A 16,681-nucleotide genomic window follows, 5' to 3' on the forward strand; every position below is an offset into this window, starting at 1 on the left:
TTGCTCGCGATTGACATACTGACTACCTGTCCTCTGTCATATTACATCTTTCCTTCTGAAAAGTTCAACATTACTTGATTGATCCTGATCCTGATTATCTTGGCTACTGTCAGCCGGAAATTTATCAATATCTATCCAACAACGAATCTACGAGATATCAAGCATCGACACAATATATATAAAGATAAGGAAAAAGGAGACACAGGTTTGAGTTTGGGTCTGGAAGATTAGGAAACTGTAAATCGAGTCTGATTGTGTCGGAGACGTAAAGAAAAAGAAAGAGATATTTTCGTAATTTGGGCTAGTCAACCTGGAAATCATCAAAGACACGCCTCAGTCGGACATAGTGAATGATTGATACCTTACTCCACAGTAATTCACTGAGATACTGGAATTCAGTATCGAGAGACGACCTCATACTTGGCAATTATCAGATAGTAACTACCAACGATGTCTCTTCGACTTGGATCTCAACCACTATCCAAGTGGTCAGCTACCTCCCTATTGTACCTCCTGTTAGTCTCATTATCCCAAAGCATATTAGTGAACAGTCAATATATCCCACCTCAGGCTTTATCTTATAGACGATCGTATGTAAATAGTACCTTGGCAGGAAGAGGTGATGAGGTAAGTTTGATATCTACTGCATGGTTCATGTAGACTAGTGTATTGTCTTGCCAAAGTACTACTGAGCTGACATTTTTATCGTTCTTTTTTGAATCTGAACTGAAGTCAAATGACAAAACCAAAGATAACTCGGATGCACAATCGCAATCTAAAGAATTATGGTTAATGTCCCACGAAGATTTCTGTGTATATGGTTTATCAGAGGAGAATAGAGGTAAGATGTTGAGTGAATCGGTTGATAACGTGATCAGTTATTGTTCAAAGGTGAGTCGAGTCATGATCACTGTTCTCGATTTTTCAAGCCTGTTGTGGCCGAGGTTTAGCTGCTGACATGTGTTCTGATGTTTGTTGAATTTCATCAGTCCGGTCATGGTACGAGATTGATACCTGACGGTACGTTAAAGGGAGTTACCTACGTCAGAACACCATCATGGGTTCAAGTGAGCGGATCGTAAGTGCGCTCTGGCCCATGCCCATATGAAGATCCTCGAAACACCTTTTGGCATTGATCTCGTCTATTGCGACTAATCATTACATTCTTTTGGCATATGGTAGAGGCGATTTTAGCCAGATTGGAATTTCCCCCGATGACTCCGGAGCTCAATTCGATTCGTCTTCGCATAATCCCCAGGGATCAAGTTTGATCACTAGTCAGGGGGGTGATCCTGCAAAAGACTGGGTGGTAAGTTGAATATCTCCCACCACATCCGGAAGTGTAAAGCATCTATTCAACTGATCTTGTGACATATTATTGTAAAACGTACGTAGACAATGATTTCCGGTCAAACATTCTGCGTTAGAGCATGTTTCGGTGATCCAGCGTGAGTATCATGCGTCTCACATACTACTTTAAGCATGTTGACCGATCTCTTTGTGTGGATGTCGTACCTAGCTTCTGTCCAACACAATATGATTCCCTAGGATGTTACTTCCTCACCTCGAATGGAGTAGGATGGCACGATGTCTGGCAAGATTGTGAGGGTGATGAAGGTGATCCCCCAGGTCTGATTGATGGTCAAACTTACACTCCTGTGAGTGAACGCTTATCACACAGATACTTCGATTTGATGATGCCTCTACCAACCTACGACACAACATATCTATACACAACTAACATAAGCCCTTTTTTTGATTCCGCCATAGGGGATTGGTCCAGTACCCACACAGTCTATACCAGCCGTATCAAACTGTCAACCTGGCTCGTCCATCCAAAATGGTCAAACAGCCGCTGCGAGCTCAGGAGGATCGAAAAACGCATCAGCATCGGGCACTGAAGGTGGTAAAGAAGGATCAACATCTTGGGTACCCGTTCAAACTTGTCTACCATGTACTGCCACTGCCGCGTCTGACTCTACGTCTGCGTCAGATGGTGAGGCGGGTCCAAGTTCCGGAAAGAGTGACGGATCTTCATCAGCTGCCTCTTCATCTGGTAATCCATTCGCATCTGAAGAATTTAGTGCATCAGGCTCGGCAGCACCTTCCAGCTCCACGTCTTCGCCTGCATCAGGATCAGGCGAAAGTGAATCGTCGGCAGCGGAGGGTAGTACAGAGCAAGTTGGCGTAACGAAGTTATCTGCTTCCACTGCCACTTCTGCCTCTGGTTCCGTTTCCGGTGCAGCAGCGATCACTCCCGCCCCATCACCGGCAGGAGATCTGAGTGCTCGTGGGTTGAATCAATGGTGGTATCTCAAACGAGGTGAAGGTGAAGGAGAGACTATCACTTCAGGTGATCAATGTTGTTTTACCACCTGGACACCGTCCATCGTAGGAGGTGCTGGAGGAGCGAAAGCTACGAGTCCATCATCAGCGAGTAGTAAAGGTAAAGGATCGAACTCGACTGGAACTGCAAGTGGAAAAAGTACCAGTAACGGTGCTAAGACCGGTACGGCTGCACCATCAGTCACAAGTGGTACTGGAACTGGAAAGAATGGTACGACTGGGGTGAATGGGACTAATGCAAATGGAACGAATTCGTCAGAAAGTTACGCTTTGCCATTACAACTGAACCTGATCAATGGAGGGTTTGATAAGTTGATTGGACTTGGAATAGCAGCTGGATTAGGGTTGTTAGTAGGTGGTATAACATTGGTATAACGATAGTAAAATAGAGCAAGTCGCAAGATGTGATTTTGTACTCGTAGATGATATCAGTCAAAAGAGGGAAGGTATGTTGGATAGTTGTACAGTTTGTATAATAATAAGATTTGATCGGATGATACCCTTGAAAATACAGATTATATCATATCGATAAGTTACAGTATGAATTATACCATCTTCGCGATGCCGAATTTTGGATTGATTTGGATCTATCTGCTCCTCCCAAATGGGCTTACCTACTTTTCCCTCAATTATAAAGTATGACAGATTATACCATCTTCATCTCGATCGCTTTCGCAATTGACATTGACAAAGGTGTGCATAACTTATCATAAATTCTAAACATACAAGAACCTTTGACGAAAAGGACAGGCCTACCATATCAATTCAAATCAAGCTGATCCTGCTCCCCATAATTGCACTCTCCCACTCGTATTACCACCCACCACATGATCTACTATTTTTGGATGGGACGCAGTCACAGCAGGTACAGCGGTTACTCTACGATATGACAAGTCAGGATTAGCAAGTAGGAGAGAGGAAATAAGAAAAGTTAAGATTCTACTCACACATCATTCCACAGTTGGGCGATCTTCTCTCCGTTCGCAGCAACCACATCCAAGCTTCTCTTCATATTGCCCACGGTGAAGTGGGGTATATAATCCATGTTCAGGGACCATTGCGCACGAAGGATAGTTAACCATCTTCCTGTCTGACAATTGTGCGGGATCTGCTTGGATGGTTGGAAATGTGATGGAGAGAGTGGTGTGGGAAGCAACAATGAAGAAGGCTGAAGTGACCATACTGTATGTTCGATATGATCGATCAGCGGGCACCCGGTTAAAATGGTAAAATGAGAGGAAGATAGATGAGACATCACGATGAATGATTATCTCTAAATATGGATGATCTCGACAGTGGACATTTGAAATAATAACGCTGCTGTGATATCGAGGAGAAGACCAATCACTCACCTCTCAACTTATCGTCATAACTAGTAGTCAATACCCTCCTACCCCACGGATCCCAATAAGCCGAACTACAAGATTTACCATGCTGCCAACTTGCTCTCAACAACCCTTGACCTTTTTTCGAGTGCATATACTTTGATACTTCCTCATAAGGCGTTTCACCCGTTAGATGCGTATCTATACTCTCCCCTTCGGTTTTAGCGGAAGGCGGTGGTGTCGGAATGGACGTAGGGTTGATGGATGATAGGGATCGGACGTCCCATAGACGGAGGTGTTGGTCGTTTCCTGCTGTTACGATAAGGTGTGGCATGAGGGCTGTGGTGATTTTATGATGTCGAGAAAGTTGAAATATTTGATGTTACCAGAGGTTTCGGATGAAGTGATAGATCGAACAACAAGAAGAAATTGATGGGAGGCGGAGATGGTTCAGCATCAGCACCTCTCCGAGTAGCCCAAAGCACATAGATCATAACTTACGATTCACACTGATCCCACCCAGCTTAGCCGCCCTCCCTTCATCCTGAACTACGAATCGCCTCCTCTCGTTTTTTCCTTCTCTGAAATCGCAATGCGTCAATCCACCGTACCGATCGGTGATCCACGCTTCTTCACCATTGGGCAGAAGATCAAAATGGGTCACTAGGGTATTTTCATCTTGGAATGCAAATAGTTCAGTGGACTTTAGGGTCGCGAAATCGAGATGACGGAGAGAACAGTCGTATGACGACGTGAAGAGCTATTCAAGGGACAAGAGTTAGCGATACCTCCAAAAATCATGATGAGTAGGAAACAGTCCATGGGATAATGGCAAAGACGCTCACTCCTGTACCATTCACTGGGTTCACTTTCATAGCAGTGATAGCACTCCTAGCATGAGCCTGTATCCTCCATACTCTTCCCTCATACGATTCGTCTTCCTGCTGTTCTTGCTTAACGCCAGTCGTATCATCGTCCGAATTTACGATATCTTCGGGTGGACCAAGAGCGTCCCAACTAAACCAAAAAGGGGAAATGGATCAGCTTTATCTTTCCTATCTTATGAATACGATTCTCCATATAGTTTCCCGATCGTCGAGTCTTCCATATAATGTATGTGCGGACTTCGTCAAGACCACTCACATTCCCAATTGTCCAGATTTATCACCAACAAAAACCAGCGTCTTCTTCTTCTCAGGATGAACCACCATACTGAACACCCTATCCTCCGTCACTTTGGCATTAGCTTTCAGCTCCATATTTTTGAATGCAGATCTCAATCGTGCCACTTCGGTAGATATGGTATTGGGGTCGGAATCGGCATATGCGTCTTTCGGTGAATCAGATTCTTTGGGATATCGTCGTGGATTAGAGGACAATGAGATACGTTCGAGGTAATCTTCCTACCAGAGCAAACATGACGCTTTAATCATTACTATCGATTCACCATTTGCTAATAAGATAAAGCCTCAAACTCACCAGTCCTTTCACCTCACCTTCTTCAGGATCCTCAACCATCTTACCAACATCCATGATCTTCTCTCTCTCTTTCCTACTAATGACTCTCAATACCTCTCTTTCTTTAGCTTCATCCTCCAATTTCACTTTCAACGTCTCACTATCAGCTTCCAACCCTGCCAACCTCCCTGACCTCCTTCGCGGACCTTCATCGACATTCGAAGTAGGAGGGGCTTTACGTTTCTTACTGGCTGGTTTGGGCTTTGGAGATGCGGTTGAACGGGCAAAAGGAATCTTGGATGATCCATTGGGATCTAAACCTAGTGAATCGAGTAAAAGTCGGTTTTGCAAAATTGTCTTCTGTCTTTCGATCTCGCTACGAACGTCAATAAACCAGGTTGTTAGTATAGGTAGGTACAGATCCTGCACTTTTCATGAGTGATAGAAAGGGATATTTACTAATCGTTATCTTCGTCGTCCATGTTGTTCGATTATACAAGATTCAAGGTATCTATAATTTGGTTTCCGGGTCAATGCTCTTGTGCTATAGGATACCTTTACTGGATGACAAGTATAACACCAATGAATCAGAGATGGAATGGGCATGTAGGATGATTTTTGATTTCTGGTGATCATGGTCAATGTTCATCGATCGAGGTTGTACGCGTCCGAAGCGCACATTTACCCTGAATATCTCATCTCATCTCATTGCCATCCCATCTCATCATCCACACGCGTAGCGCTATCTCATCACACCTCGACTCCAATAGCTCATAAATGACAAGAAGCAAGGTTTAAAAAAGCACTGCCCACACCGACCAACACCGGCACCAATGATAGCTGGTATAGGCATCGATATCCTGTCATTGACCCGATTCAAATCGTTGTTACAAAAGAGAGGTTCAACCAGATTGGCAAAGAGGATATGCACGACCAAGGAGTACGAGCTATTTACGAATCTGGCCAGCGCAATTGGCAGTCCTAGTACAGCGAACCACAATGATACTATCAAAGAGGAGTCAGATGAATTGTTAGATAAACAACTAAGATTCTTATCATGTCGGTGCGTGCTTCCTGTAATGATTTCGATCTACATTACTGACTTCCAAGCTCTCTAACATTTCAGCTGGGCATTGAAAGAAGCAGCCTACAAATCACTTTCCCCTCATCTAAACCCCATAACATGGAAAGATCTTCAAATTACCCATTCTTCCAATGGATCGTTGGTACTGTTCCCCACTCAAAAGGAACATCGCGATAGGTTTGACCTATTGGGTAGTCTAAGTCATGATGGTGGGATGGTCGTTGGGGTCGTCATTGCTCAATTTAGGAATAATCAAAATACGTGATAGTGGAATAAACGATGGATATTGATATGGGCATTTAAGATGGAGATGATTACCCGACTCGTCAAGGGATAAAGAATCAATGGTCAACCCATCGAATATATATCTGGATTCCTCGAACCCGATAAACCAACTCAGCTTGATGGATATCATCGATGACCATCTCAACCTACAAGCAGAATTTCTATCATCTCATCGGAGCGATCATATTCATTCACTGTACTATGCTTCACATCGTACAACCTATTCACACTCCGAAACATCATATCTACCTTTCATAGCAACATCTAGCATTTTATATACCTACATATATTCCACATCCACACAAAGTTTCAGACAATCATGGATTTCCGATGTCATTTTACGTATGTTATAACATGTTCAACCTTGTTATGATAGTATATGTGATTCGGTTGATGGTGATATAACAAGTCTTCTCATTTGCCCCAAAAAAGCACGATAACCTCCAACTCGATGCTGAAATATTCACATCCTCCTTCCTCTGTTGGTAGTAGCTCCATCCTTCCTATTCAGATTCAACCTGCCAATCATCCCTCTCATCCCCAAACCCGTACCTTCTACCCTTCCTCGAGACCTATCTTGTCTTTGAGAATTACCATACCCCAATCCCAATCCTCCCAATCCTAACGCATTCCCTCCCGTTCGAGCAGCAGGATTGACCCTCTCCGTAGTCCTCAGTGTCCTTCGGAGAGTCGTTCTTTGTCCTCGATCGTTAGTCCGAAGTTGAGGCTGCGGTTGAGCTTGCGTCCTTTCGACTTGACCTGGGGTACGGCGATTGTTGAATGTCAATCGATCTTTCCATAATCTCGGTTGATAATTTTTAACTTGAGATTCGGAATTTGGGAACTGTAAGGATGCCGTCATGAATCATCAGTAGTGGATAAAATCGAAATTTTTGAGTATACAAACTATCCGGATAAAGACTGACTTGCACACTCACCTGTTGTCCAGTCCTTCCTCTCCCAAATTTCCCAACCCACTCTCCCACCAACGTCCCCGACCTTCCTCTTGCTGGAGCCGAACCCAAATCACCCGGTCTATCCCTCTCATCAGCATACAAAAACTGTTCCCTCCTTAACCCTTGTCCTTGTCCCTCTCCATGAGTCTGCTGAGCAGTCGCTCGTTGATCTCTCCTAAGTGACCTCTGTCTTCTTCTTTCATCCTTTTCCTTCTGTCTAATGACATACCTATCATCTTTATCCCTTCTTCTCCTAGTGCTATCATCCTCATACCTCGGTCTAATTTTGGTCCCTTCTCCAAATCTTGATCTATTGAAGATATTCTTTCTTGCACCTAAAGGAGAAGGTGAAGGGGCAGGATCAGGCAAATCTCTTCGATTCTTCCTCGGAGGTGATCTATAAATCGCTTCTTCAGTTTGACGGCGATACATCAATTTCTCCCATACACTCGGTGTACCTTCCCTGCCTCTTCCCCTCTCTCTTGGAGATCGGGCCATCGGATATCCCCCTCGAGCATTATACAATGTGGTTCCAGGTCCACTGGGGGTACCCATCATTCCCATTCCCATTCCCGTACCGGGATAAGCAGTATTAGCCAAAGTTGGTCGAGGAGGAACGACAGTAGGAACACCCCTTTGAGGAGTAACATTAGGTAACATTGTTGGAGCTCTTCCACCAGGTTGGACTCCCTTCCTCCAATTACGTATCGTGACGCTATCGTCAGGTCCTATGTTGTCCTCTCCTTGTCCTTGACCTTGACCTTGACCTTGACCTTGAGAAGGTTTTCGAAACATCCTTTGCCAGATGGAGGGTCTAGTCATACCGTTCCAGTACCCTTGTTGAGGGGGGTAACCCATCATATGAGGTGGATATCCCTGATATGGTTGCTGAGTAGGCTGAGGTCGAAGTTGAGGTTGTGGAGAAGGATCCACATCGGACGGAGGATCAACGCTTTCTCTAGCTGGAGAAGCAGGATCAATAGGTGGCGGATGTTGAGCCATCACACCACGCTGAGCAGGTCTGTACTGTCCCGTAGGTCCTCCCCCCGCGGGTAAACCAGGTTGAGGGTATGCCATAGGTGGTGATAACATGTTGTACACCTGAGGCATGGCAGCAGCGTACGCAGGTAAAGTAGCACCAGAATAGTAAGGGTTGTAAAACGGTGCGGGGCCCGCAGGATGATGCTGTTGTTGAGCTTGTTGGTCCGGTGGATATTGATCATCGGACGAAGGCGATTTCAGATCATCTCTTTTTGGTGGAGGAGGCAAAAGTTCAGGTCGTTCATCCTGAGGAATAGGATGTCGGTGATCTTCAGCATGTGAAGTTTGATGAGTGGAAGGCGGCGGATTCTCCGATCGAGGTCTTTCTCTCTGAATTGAGCTAGATTTTCCCATGACCTTACTCTTCAGACTGGTAGTCTTCGGAGGTAAAGGAGGTGGAGCATCTTCCTCGACTACATTCAGTCTTCCGGTCCGAGGAGATCCTCTATCTGATCTTCCACCTTCTCTGAACCATTTCAGTGTGACTCTGAGTCTACCTCGAGAGCCAGAAGGCACTTCGAAAGATACGTGATCATCTTCCGATCTAAGAGATTGGGATACTTGTCCAGGTGAGAAATGAATATGAGGATGGGTATGAGCTGGGCTCCGAGACTCGGTTGAGATTTGCGTAAGGTTAGGAGGTTCGATCGGTGGGTTCGACAAGCGATTTGATACCGGGCGGGATACCTCCTCTTGTGCTGCCGAGTTTCGGATGGTAGCTGGCACGTGGGCAGGCTCGACAGGAGACGTGACTGGTGGTGGGGGAGGGGCAGGAGGTGACACGGTGCTAGGAGCAGGTGCAGAAGGGGTCGCTTTTGGCGTCGAGCTAGCCGACAATGCTGCGGAAGATGGTGGGAGTGGTATCGCTGCAGCTCGGCTAGCGGAAGTCTGAGGCACGGACTTGACAGATCGCGATTGGACGGTCGGCTGCACTGCCGGAGTAGACGCTTGCGTAGTAGACTTGAGCGATTTGGGAGGGATGTACTCGACAGTCGAGAAGGCTACTGCATGCTCTTCGCTTGGTTTGGAAGGCTGGGAGTTCGGATCAGCTTAGAAAGTGCACGAGTGGTGGACGGACGGACTTACCAAATTACCGACCTGTTCAGGACTAGAGAACAGGGTAGCTCCACTCGGCGGAAGAGGGTACATACTCGGTTCAAAATGCGCTGTGAGATCGCCCAAAGACGGATCTCGATGTTTCCGACCGAGCGAGGTGGCTTTTGTCAGGCCATCAAACGATGGCTGAGGCGTAAGAGCCGGACGAGGAAGTGGCATCTGTTGGCGATGCGTGGGAGCGGATTCTTTCTTCGGCACCGCCGTGGAAGCAGCAGTGAGAACGGCAGGCGGTAAAGGTACATTCCGAGCGGAGAGTAATTCTCCCGCCGTTTTCACCGTTGATGCGGACGATCGAACAGTCCCTGTTCGACCTGTAGTAAGAGGTAACCCGATGTTCGCCGCTCTACTCACAGTGGCTTCGGTGGGAGGAACCTTGGTGGCAGGACCAGACGACGCTATGACGGTCTTTACGGAGGCAGGCACTTTGATAGTCTCAGCATGAGTGGTGGCACTGGGGACCGACAGCGGCAAAGGTTCACGAGAAGCTCGGATGAAAGTCGCTTGTGAGGCGGCGGGCTGCGTAGGTGGTGGAGCAGAGCGCGAAGCTGAGGCTTGAGTTGCTGGAGAATTAGCCGGAGCTATGGCGGAAGCTTGAAACTGACTCTGAGCTGATGGTGGGAGAGGCTGATTGGCAGCTCGGACGACTGTAGCATCAGACGGTGCTCTGGATCTGTTCGTGGGGGGACCGGGTACGGGTAGATGATTTGAACCCTGTCCCAACAGATCATGATCAGCTAAACGACCCAATTTCTTTGAGATTGTATGCCTCACCTCATAATGGTGCTCCCTATGATCGGTCAAAGCCCGTTCACTAACTCTGCTTCTAGTCGATACACCCGATGCCGTCTGACTTCTGGTTAAATCATGTGCACTAGCTTTTCTTTTCGCTACATTCTCGCTTCTGACTGAAGGAAGGGTCGAACTACTTCCAACAGATCTCTGACTTCCTTTCGTCCTACTTGCACTTTTCCCTTTACCCAACAGGGAATCCAATCTACCAGTGGTGAATTGCGTGCTGGAATCTGTTCGTGGTGGTCCATTCGTTTCGGCCAGCATGTCAAGGGGTAATGAAAGCGCAGAAGCGATATATGCTTCTCTTTCTGCATATTTAGTCGAGGGGGTAGGGGAAGGAATAATTTGCTCTCCGGGTACGAGCGAACCTCTCGTTGAGGGTGAACGGGACATGATTTTCGGTTCGGAGGAGGGGATGATAATCTTGTCTGCGCTAGGTGGTTGAGCGAGGAGAGGCGTAGGTGGTAGTCGAGTAGGTTTAGCGAAGGAGGAAGGTTTTTGTGATGAGATTGAATGCTGTGCTTGGGATTGAGCGGGCTTGGAAGATGGAAGAGGTACTTGATTTGGACTTTTACTTGAGGGAGGTTGGATTTCTATCGTAGGTGTTTTGAGTGATTTATCGGTTTTCTGGATGTTGGCGATATTATGTGATGGAACAGGTTTCTGGGATAAGGGCGCTCTGACTGTTGTAGCTTTTGAAGCAGGTTGAGAAGGTCGAGTTTCAGTCGCATGTAACGTTTCCACTCTAGCTTGCAAGTTCATATTTCTCTTCGACGACCTCTTGGATAAACCTGATTTGGGAGGAGAAGGAGCGGGGGGTTCAGCTTGAGGACCCAAATTACTTCTCGCTCTAGCTGTTTCCCAAGCTCTTTCAACGATCGTCGAAGGTATCGTACCGTTATCCGAAGGTTCAGACCAGCTCCAATCGGCTGAACCTACTCCAACACCCTTACCTGAACTCATCGATGATCCTGTTCCAGCTCCTAATTCCACCAAAGCCTTATTTGGTATTGCTTTTCTCCATTCCTTGAATTCCGCATACCGTCTATGCCAAGCTTCCACATCCTCCGGCGACAGATCTTCATACATACTTCCTTCAGAGTATTTCTTCTGAGTTGGAGCATTTTGAGGATTCGGTAATGGTACGGGTGCATGAGCAGGGGCAGGCGGGACGGTACGTGGAGCGCTCATTGTTTATGGGTAACCTAGATCTTGTGAATGAATAGTTGATGGGTAGGAAGTTGAATCATGGGGTTGATGATGGGATGAGCTGTTGTGATAAACGACATTATTCATCAGCGGCATAGAACATAGCTTGTTCAAAACGTTGTGAGTTCAGCGACTTGACTGTATACTGACTTACTGAGGTCGACAACCCAGATGATATTTAGAAGGTCGCTCCTGAAGCGTCTAGGAGACGTCTCAGCCTCGTGTTTTGGTGGATATGGTAGATGAGCCGTACCAGTCGGAGATGCCAAAGGCGGCAAGAACCAGATTATTCTATGGCACTTGATGCGCGACCAGTTGATCGATTTTTATCCTCGACTGTGCGTCTTAGAGGAAAGTAAATAAACAGGTGATATAGATGTGTGCTTTTGAGAAGGATGTACGTTGCAGAGTGTGACTGTATCGGCACTTGACAAAGTTTGCAGGGTAGGAGGAAAAGGCGTGTTTGGAGTGTGCAATTGATGGGTGAAGTGGACTAGAGTTGCTTCGCATCTTATATCGACTGTTTGGGTTGGCATGTATGTTGATGCTTGTATACAGAGCTGTGTGATCTCGACTAGTTGTCTGTTGCATGTTCGTATTTGTGAATCCTATTGAGCTTAAAACCGTGTGATGAGTAATGGCGATGAGGATGCTTTTTGTTGAGTGGATATGGATGTCGATGGGATGTTTGGTGAATGATTTTTATTGTCTATTGTTGCTGTTTTGATGATTTTTTTTTCCCTTCTCCTTTTTGTTCCTGAAGGTCTGAGCAGTGCGTCCGAGCGTCCGTGCGCTGTGTGCGAATATCTTACACACAGCGCGAGAGGTGAATTTGGGTGACATCCAAGACCGTCACAGCTGCACTTGACTTGGGATATTGTACGATGTCATCGTCATGTCGTACACTTTTTGGCCATTCAAGACCACCGATATAGCAGTTCATATCCAATCATCCCACCCATACCCACGTACTCGCACACCCACCCCACAGACCCCTGATCCTTCCATTGATTCCAACCCTTGTCAAGCGTGCTCGGTCCTCTTGATCTCCCAAAGCAAGATTACCATGTTCGTTCCAACCTCCCGTCCATAATCCTTCCCCTTGTTCTTCCATTTCTGTAGACTTCATATGCACCAAAAGATGTTCTGATCCAGCTACGATCCTGTACACTCCCCATCCATCCGGTATCTCCACTTCCCCTCTTACAGCTTCCGCATTGGACCCTCGAAGTAATTGTGAATGAGTATTTGATCCCTGAGAGAGAAGTCGATTCGATTTGGTAAGGAAATATGATCCGTTCCACGTTGCCGCTATACATTTTACGTCTTTAAGGAGATGTATATCGGTGATTTGTCCTTTCAAATTACTTCCCCAGCCCAATACAGTCCCGTTGGAAAGTAATGCCAGAGTATGCGATGCTCCTAGAGAAACATCTACTATTCGCTCTCCTGGTGGTATCTGCAGATCAATCTTTGTAGGCGGTAAAGTAGTCGGTCGAGATATGGCTTTACCTTTACCCTTCCCCTTTGCCATATTGAAAGCCGAAGAATTGCTGCCATTTGTAATATTACTTGAAAGCGTTGCAGCGTCCAATTCACCTTTCCTACTTGCACCCCATCCCATTACTCTCTGTTCACCATTTCTACCAGATATAACCACGATAACGTGTCTTTGACCACCTTTGATCATTTCCACTTTTTCTCCCCTTCTCAATCCTACTTCCACTATCGTAGGTTTTCTAGAAGCTTGAGATATGGGTATTTCAGCTGGAGCATCCAATGTAAGAGGCACGTTCGTGGTTGACCCGAGTTCAGCAAAGTCGTTTGATCCGCATGACAGTACTATCTGTTCTACATCGTCCTCCTTAATTTGAGAAGAGCCTGTATCTGCTTTTGACATTGAAGATGAAACGCTTTGATCTTGTGTAGAATCACTGATCCGCTGATACACTACAAAGCTTGTGGTCCATGCAGAAGCGATCTTCACAGGCTCCCAATCTCCTTCTACTCCAGCAGAGTTTAGTAAATTCAGCGGTTTCCACCTTGCTTCAGGGTTGATGTCGTCCCATAACGCACATCTAGGACCCAGCTGACCGAAAGTATTTGTGCCAGCTCCAAGAAGGATGTTCCTAGGTCTGACACCGCCTTCAGAGGCAGGCGTAGATATGAGTAATAGTGAATGGGCAGATGTCGATACTAGGTCGAGGATTATGGAGGCATCTGGAATAGGAGGCAGAGAAGGATGGTAAACTGTCGGTGTAAGGGTGAAGACATCATCCGGATGGTTGATAGATAGATGGGACGCTGCGTTGGAGCCGCAGGCTAAAAGTTGAGGGGGCATCGATAGCGTTTCAAAGTGCAAGCCTCTATGTAATCATCTGCGACAGACGAGCAGATTCTTTGTGATCCCTCGTCATCTTTCTCTGTTCTTGACCTGCATCAAACATCGAGGATGGAGGACTGCTGTTACATGGAGCCCCGTATTGACAGAGCAAGATGATAAGTGTTCTTTGTAATCCAGACTGAGAGGTATTAAAATATATTTCTAATGCTGATTAACTTTTTGCGTTCGCCAATCTTGGTGCCTGATCGTACAAGTTATTTTTGCAAAAACAAGAACACTCGGAAATTCAAACGTGCTCTGCACGCAATCTTGTGTTCTTTTGTGCTCTTCGCCACCTAACATCTGTCTCTCTCGTCACTGTGACTTCCAGCTTATCTAACGTCGCACTGTCGTCCCCTCTGCCATTAACATAAAGAACACGTATCAAGCAAGATGGTCGCCCAAGCTCCCTCGGGTAAAAAGCCTTTACCAGACATGATGACCTCGATCCGAATTGACAAGTCAGGTCAAGTTGAAATTGTCGATCAACTATTACTCCCGTGAGTATTTTTTTTTCGATCATTACCATCTCATATCAGCTATGATGGTCATGTTGGCGATGGTATAGCTGATATTCGCTCCTCCTGAATCGTAGTCACTCAGTCGTTTGGATCCCCATCTCAACCCCCGAAGAAGCATTCGAAGCTATCAAATCTATGAAAATCCGAGGTGCTCCCGCCATCGCTTCCCTAGCAGCCCTTTCCCTCAAATCATCTCTTTCCTCCACCTCTCTCACCGAAAACATCTCCTCCACGACAGATGTAGTGAAGTGGGTAAAGGAGAAATGCGATTATCTTCAATCATCTAGACCTACAGCAGTAAACCTAAGTGAAGCTATGAACCGTATTCGACAATATCTCAATACCACCATCACCGAGAAAGATACGAAAGAAAGTGTGATAGATAAAGTACGAGAGATCTGTCAGGACGTACATGAAGAGGATCTGGAAAGGAATATGCAAATGGGTAAATTAGGTGCTGATTGGTTATTCGCCAAAAGAGGGGGAAAGAAGGATAAGTTGAAAGTGGTGACGGTTTGTAATACTGGTAGTTTGGCTACTTCCGTGAGTTCACTTGGATCATCGATCGTTGAGTGATAAAGAAATCACATATCATACTATTGGAGGAATCTCGGGGCGTCTTGTAAAACTGGAGAGTATGCTGATACAATCTTGTTCCTTCGATAGGGCTACGGTACTGCCATTGGAGTAATCACAGCTTTATACGAGCACGACCAATTAGATACTGCCTACTACGCCCAGACGACACCATACCATCAGGGATCAAGATTGACAAGTTTGGAGTTGACCACCTTACAGATTCCCTCTTGTATGATTTGTAAGTGTCACTTTATACCAACTTTCAAGTCCACTTTACACATTCTACAATTGGTGCCACTCTTCGATCTCGTCGATCTTTTTCGCTCTTTCCACACATCAACATGAAAATGCGAATCGGATAACTGGGCTGATCATTTCCTTTCTCATGCGTCTATAGGTGATACCATGCTCGGATCGTTATTCCAACATGAAGATATTGACGGGGTGATCGTCGGTGCTGATAGAGTAGTCAAGAATGGTGATACAGCCAACAAGGTGAGTAAAATTATACGACATAACAATTTATGTTATGCGAGTCTTCGATTATTCTACAGAATCCCAAAGACTGATTTGATTTTTTGTTGTTCACCCACTCACTTAGATAGGTACATACCAAGCTGCAGTCCTAGCCCAAAGACACAATATACCATTTATGGTCATTGCTCCAGTAACTACTATTGATCTATCTCTAAAAACAGGAAAAGAGTGAGTAGATCAGACCCGAAATAGGTCTACTTCACTAGCAGCTGTTCATGAATCTATGATATTCAGCTGATTAATTTCACTACTTACCACGCAGGATTCACATCGAACAAAGACCTTCGATCGAAGCTACCCAAGTAAGAGGCCTAAACACCGAAACGGGTAAATTGAGCGTTGTGAGAATCACACCTGAAGGTGTAGGTGAAGGTGATAAACCTTGGCAAAGGGTTTATAATCCTTCTTTTGATGTTACTCCTGCAGAGTTGATAAGTGAGTTCATCATTTGTCATACCAAACCACAAACCCTCTCTACGAATAACAGTAAATGGCGTTATATAGTGTATACTGATGTTCTACTATAGGTTGCGTGGTGACTGAGAAAGGAGTTGCGGAGAGGAAAGACGGTGAAAAGAGTATAGATGTGTCTTCGATCTGTTAGAAAGTAGAAAGTGGAAAGTAGAAAGGAGAGTGACTTAAAAAGTGAAAATTGACTTCTTGACGAAAAGTGAATTGAGTGTAAATACTCGTTCACTCCACCAACATGTCTAGATCAAACTCAGGCTGTGTCTGTTTGCTTTTCTAAAATATATACATCATTGATATGATGGATGCATATGTATATTCCCATAGTTTCGTCAATGGAATACATCCTTTGGTCTGTTTTGATGATTGAATGAGCCAAACAATCACCGTCATTCATTAAAAAGTATCGTCATACGAAGCATTATCAATGTATAAAGAAGTGTCAATGAGGTATACGTGACGATAGATATCGTATTAATATAACCCAACCTTGAGATCCCAAGCTCAGAACAGGATAGATCCCAAAGCTATGTAAATAGACGAAATCATCCATAGATTCGAAGCAAGACAAGACAAATCAT

The 16,681-nt window shown here is 45.5% G+C and overlaps 6 protein-coding genes across 6 annotated transcripts; 3 read left to right on the forward strand and 3 right to left on the reverse strand.

Moving 5' to 3' along the window:
* Window positions 1-450: 450 nt before the first annotated feature.
* L199_005331 (uncharacterized protein) lies at window positions 451-2,721 on the forward strand (the record flags this gene model as incomplete). Its single annotated transcript, XM_064891042.1, has 7 exons — window positions 451-627; window positions 733-891; window positions 990-1,078; window positions 1,183-1,309; window positions 1,396-1,448; window positions 1,520-1,658; window positions 1,771-2,721. The coding sequence occupies 7 exons, from the start codon at window positions 451-453 to the stop codon at window positions 2,719-2,721; spliced, it is 1,695 nt and encodes a 564-aa protein (XP_064747114.1).
* A 395-nt stretch (window positions 2,722-3,116) lies between these two features.
* Window positions 3,117-5,611, reverse strand: L199_005332 (uncharacterized protein; the record flags this gene model as incomplete). The annotated part of the gene is made up of 8 exons (XM_064891043.1): window positions 3,117-3,225; window positions 3,294-3,528; window positions 3,699-4,010; window positions 4,173-4,431; window positions 4,517-4,688; window positions 4,815-5,074; window positions 5,151-5,505; window positions 5,589-5,611. 8 exons carry the CDS (start codon window positions 5,609-5,611, stop codon window positions 3,117-3,119), a joined length of 1,725 nt encoding a protein of 574 aa, XP_064747115.1.
* Window positions 5,612-5,962: 351 nt separating this feature from the next.
* L199_005333 (uncharacterized protein) lies at window positions 5,963-6,478 on the forward strand (the record flags this gene model as incomplete). Its single annotated transcript, XM_064891044.1, has 2 exons — window positions 5,963-6,192; window positions 6,256-6,478. The coding sequence occupies 2 exons, from the start codon at window positions 5,963-5,965 to the stop codon at window positions 6,476-6,478; spliced, it is 453 nt and encodes a 150-aa protein (XP_064747116.1).
* A 483-nt stretch (window positions 6,479-6,961) lies between these two features.
* Window positions 6,962-11,594, reverse strand: L199_005334 (uncharacterized protein; the record flags this gene model as incomplete). The annotated part of the gene is made up of 4 exons (XM_064891045.1): window positions 6,962-7,342; window positions 7,437-9,527; window positions 9,582-10,322; window positions 10,383-11,594. The coding sequence occupies 4 exons, from the start codon at window positions 11,592-11,594 to the stop codon at window positions 6,962-6,964; spliced, it is 4,425 nt and encodes a 1,474-aa protein (XP_064747117.1).
* A 967-nt stretch (window positions 11,595-12,561) lies between these two features.
* On the reverse strand, window positions 12,562-13,953 carry L199_005335 (uncharacterized protein; the record flags this gene model as incomplete). Its single annotated transcript, XM_064891046.1, has 1 exon — window positions 12,562-13,953. One exon carries the CDS (start codon window positions 13,951-13,953, stop codon window positions 12,562-12,564), a length of 1,392 nt encoding a protein of 463 aa, XP_064747118.1.
* Window positions 13,954-14,388: 435 nt separating this feature from the next.
* L199_005336 (methylthioribose-1-phosphate isomerase) lies at window positions 14,389-16,236 on the forward strand (the record flags this gene model as incomplete). Its single annotated transcript, XM_064891047.1, has 7 exons — window positions 14,389-14,495; window positions 14,591-15,059; window positions 15,183-15,333; window positions 15,493-15,590; window positions 15,697-15,800; window positions 15,895-16,067; window positions 16,160-16,236. The coding sequence occupies 7 exons, from the start codon at window positions 14,389-14,391 to the stop codon at window positions 16,234-16,236; spliced, it is 1,179 nt and encodes a 392-aa protein (XP_064747119.1).
* Between the last annotated feature and the right edge of the window lie 445 nt (window positions 16,237-16,681).

This window comes from Kwoniella botswanensis, chromosome 1 (assembly GCF_036426115.1).
Source record: "Kwoniella botswanensis chromosome 1, complete sequence".
Classification (NCBI taxonomy): domain Eukaryota; kingdom Fungi; phylum Basidiomycota; class Tremellomycetes; order Tremellales; family Cryptococcaceae; genus Kwoniella; species Kwoniella botswanensis.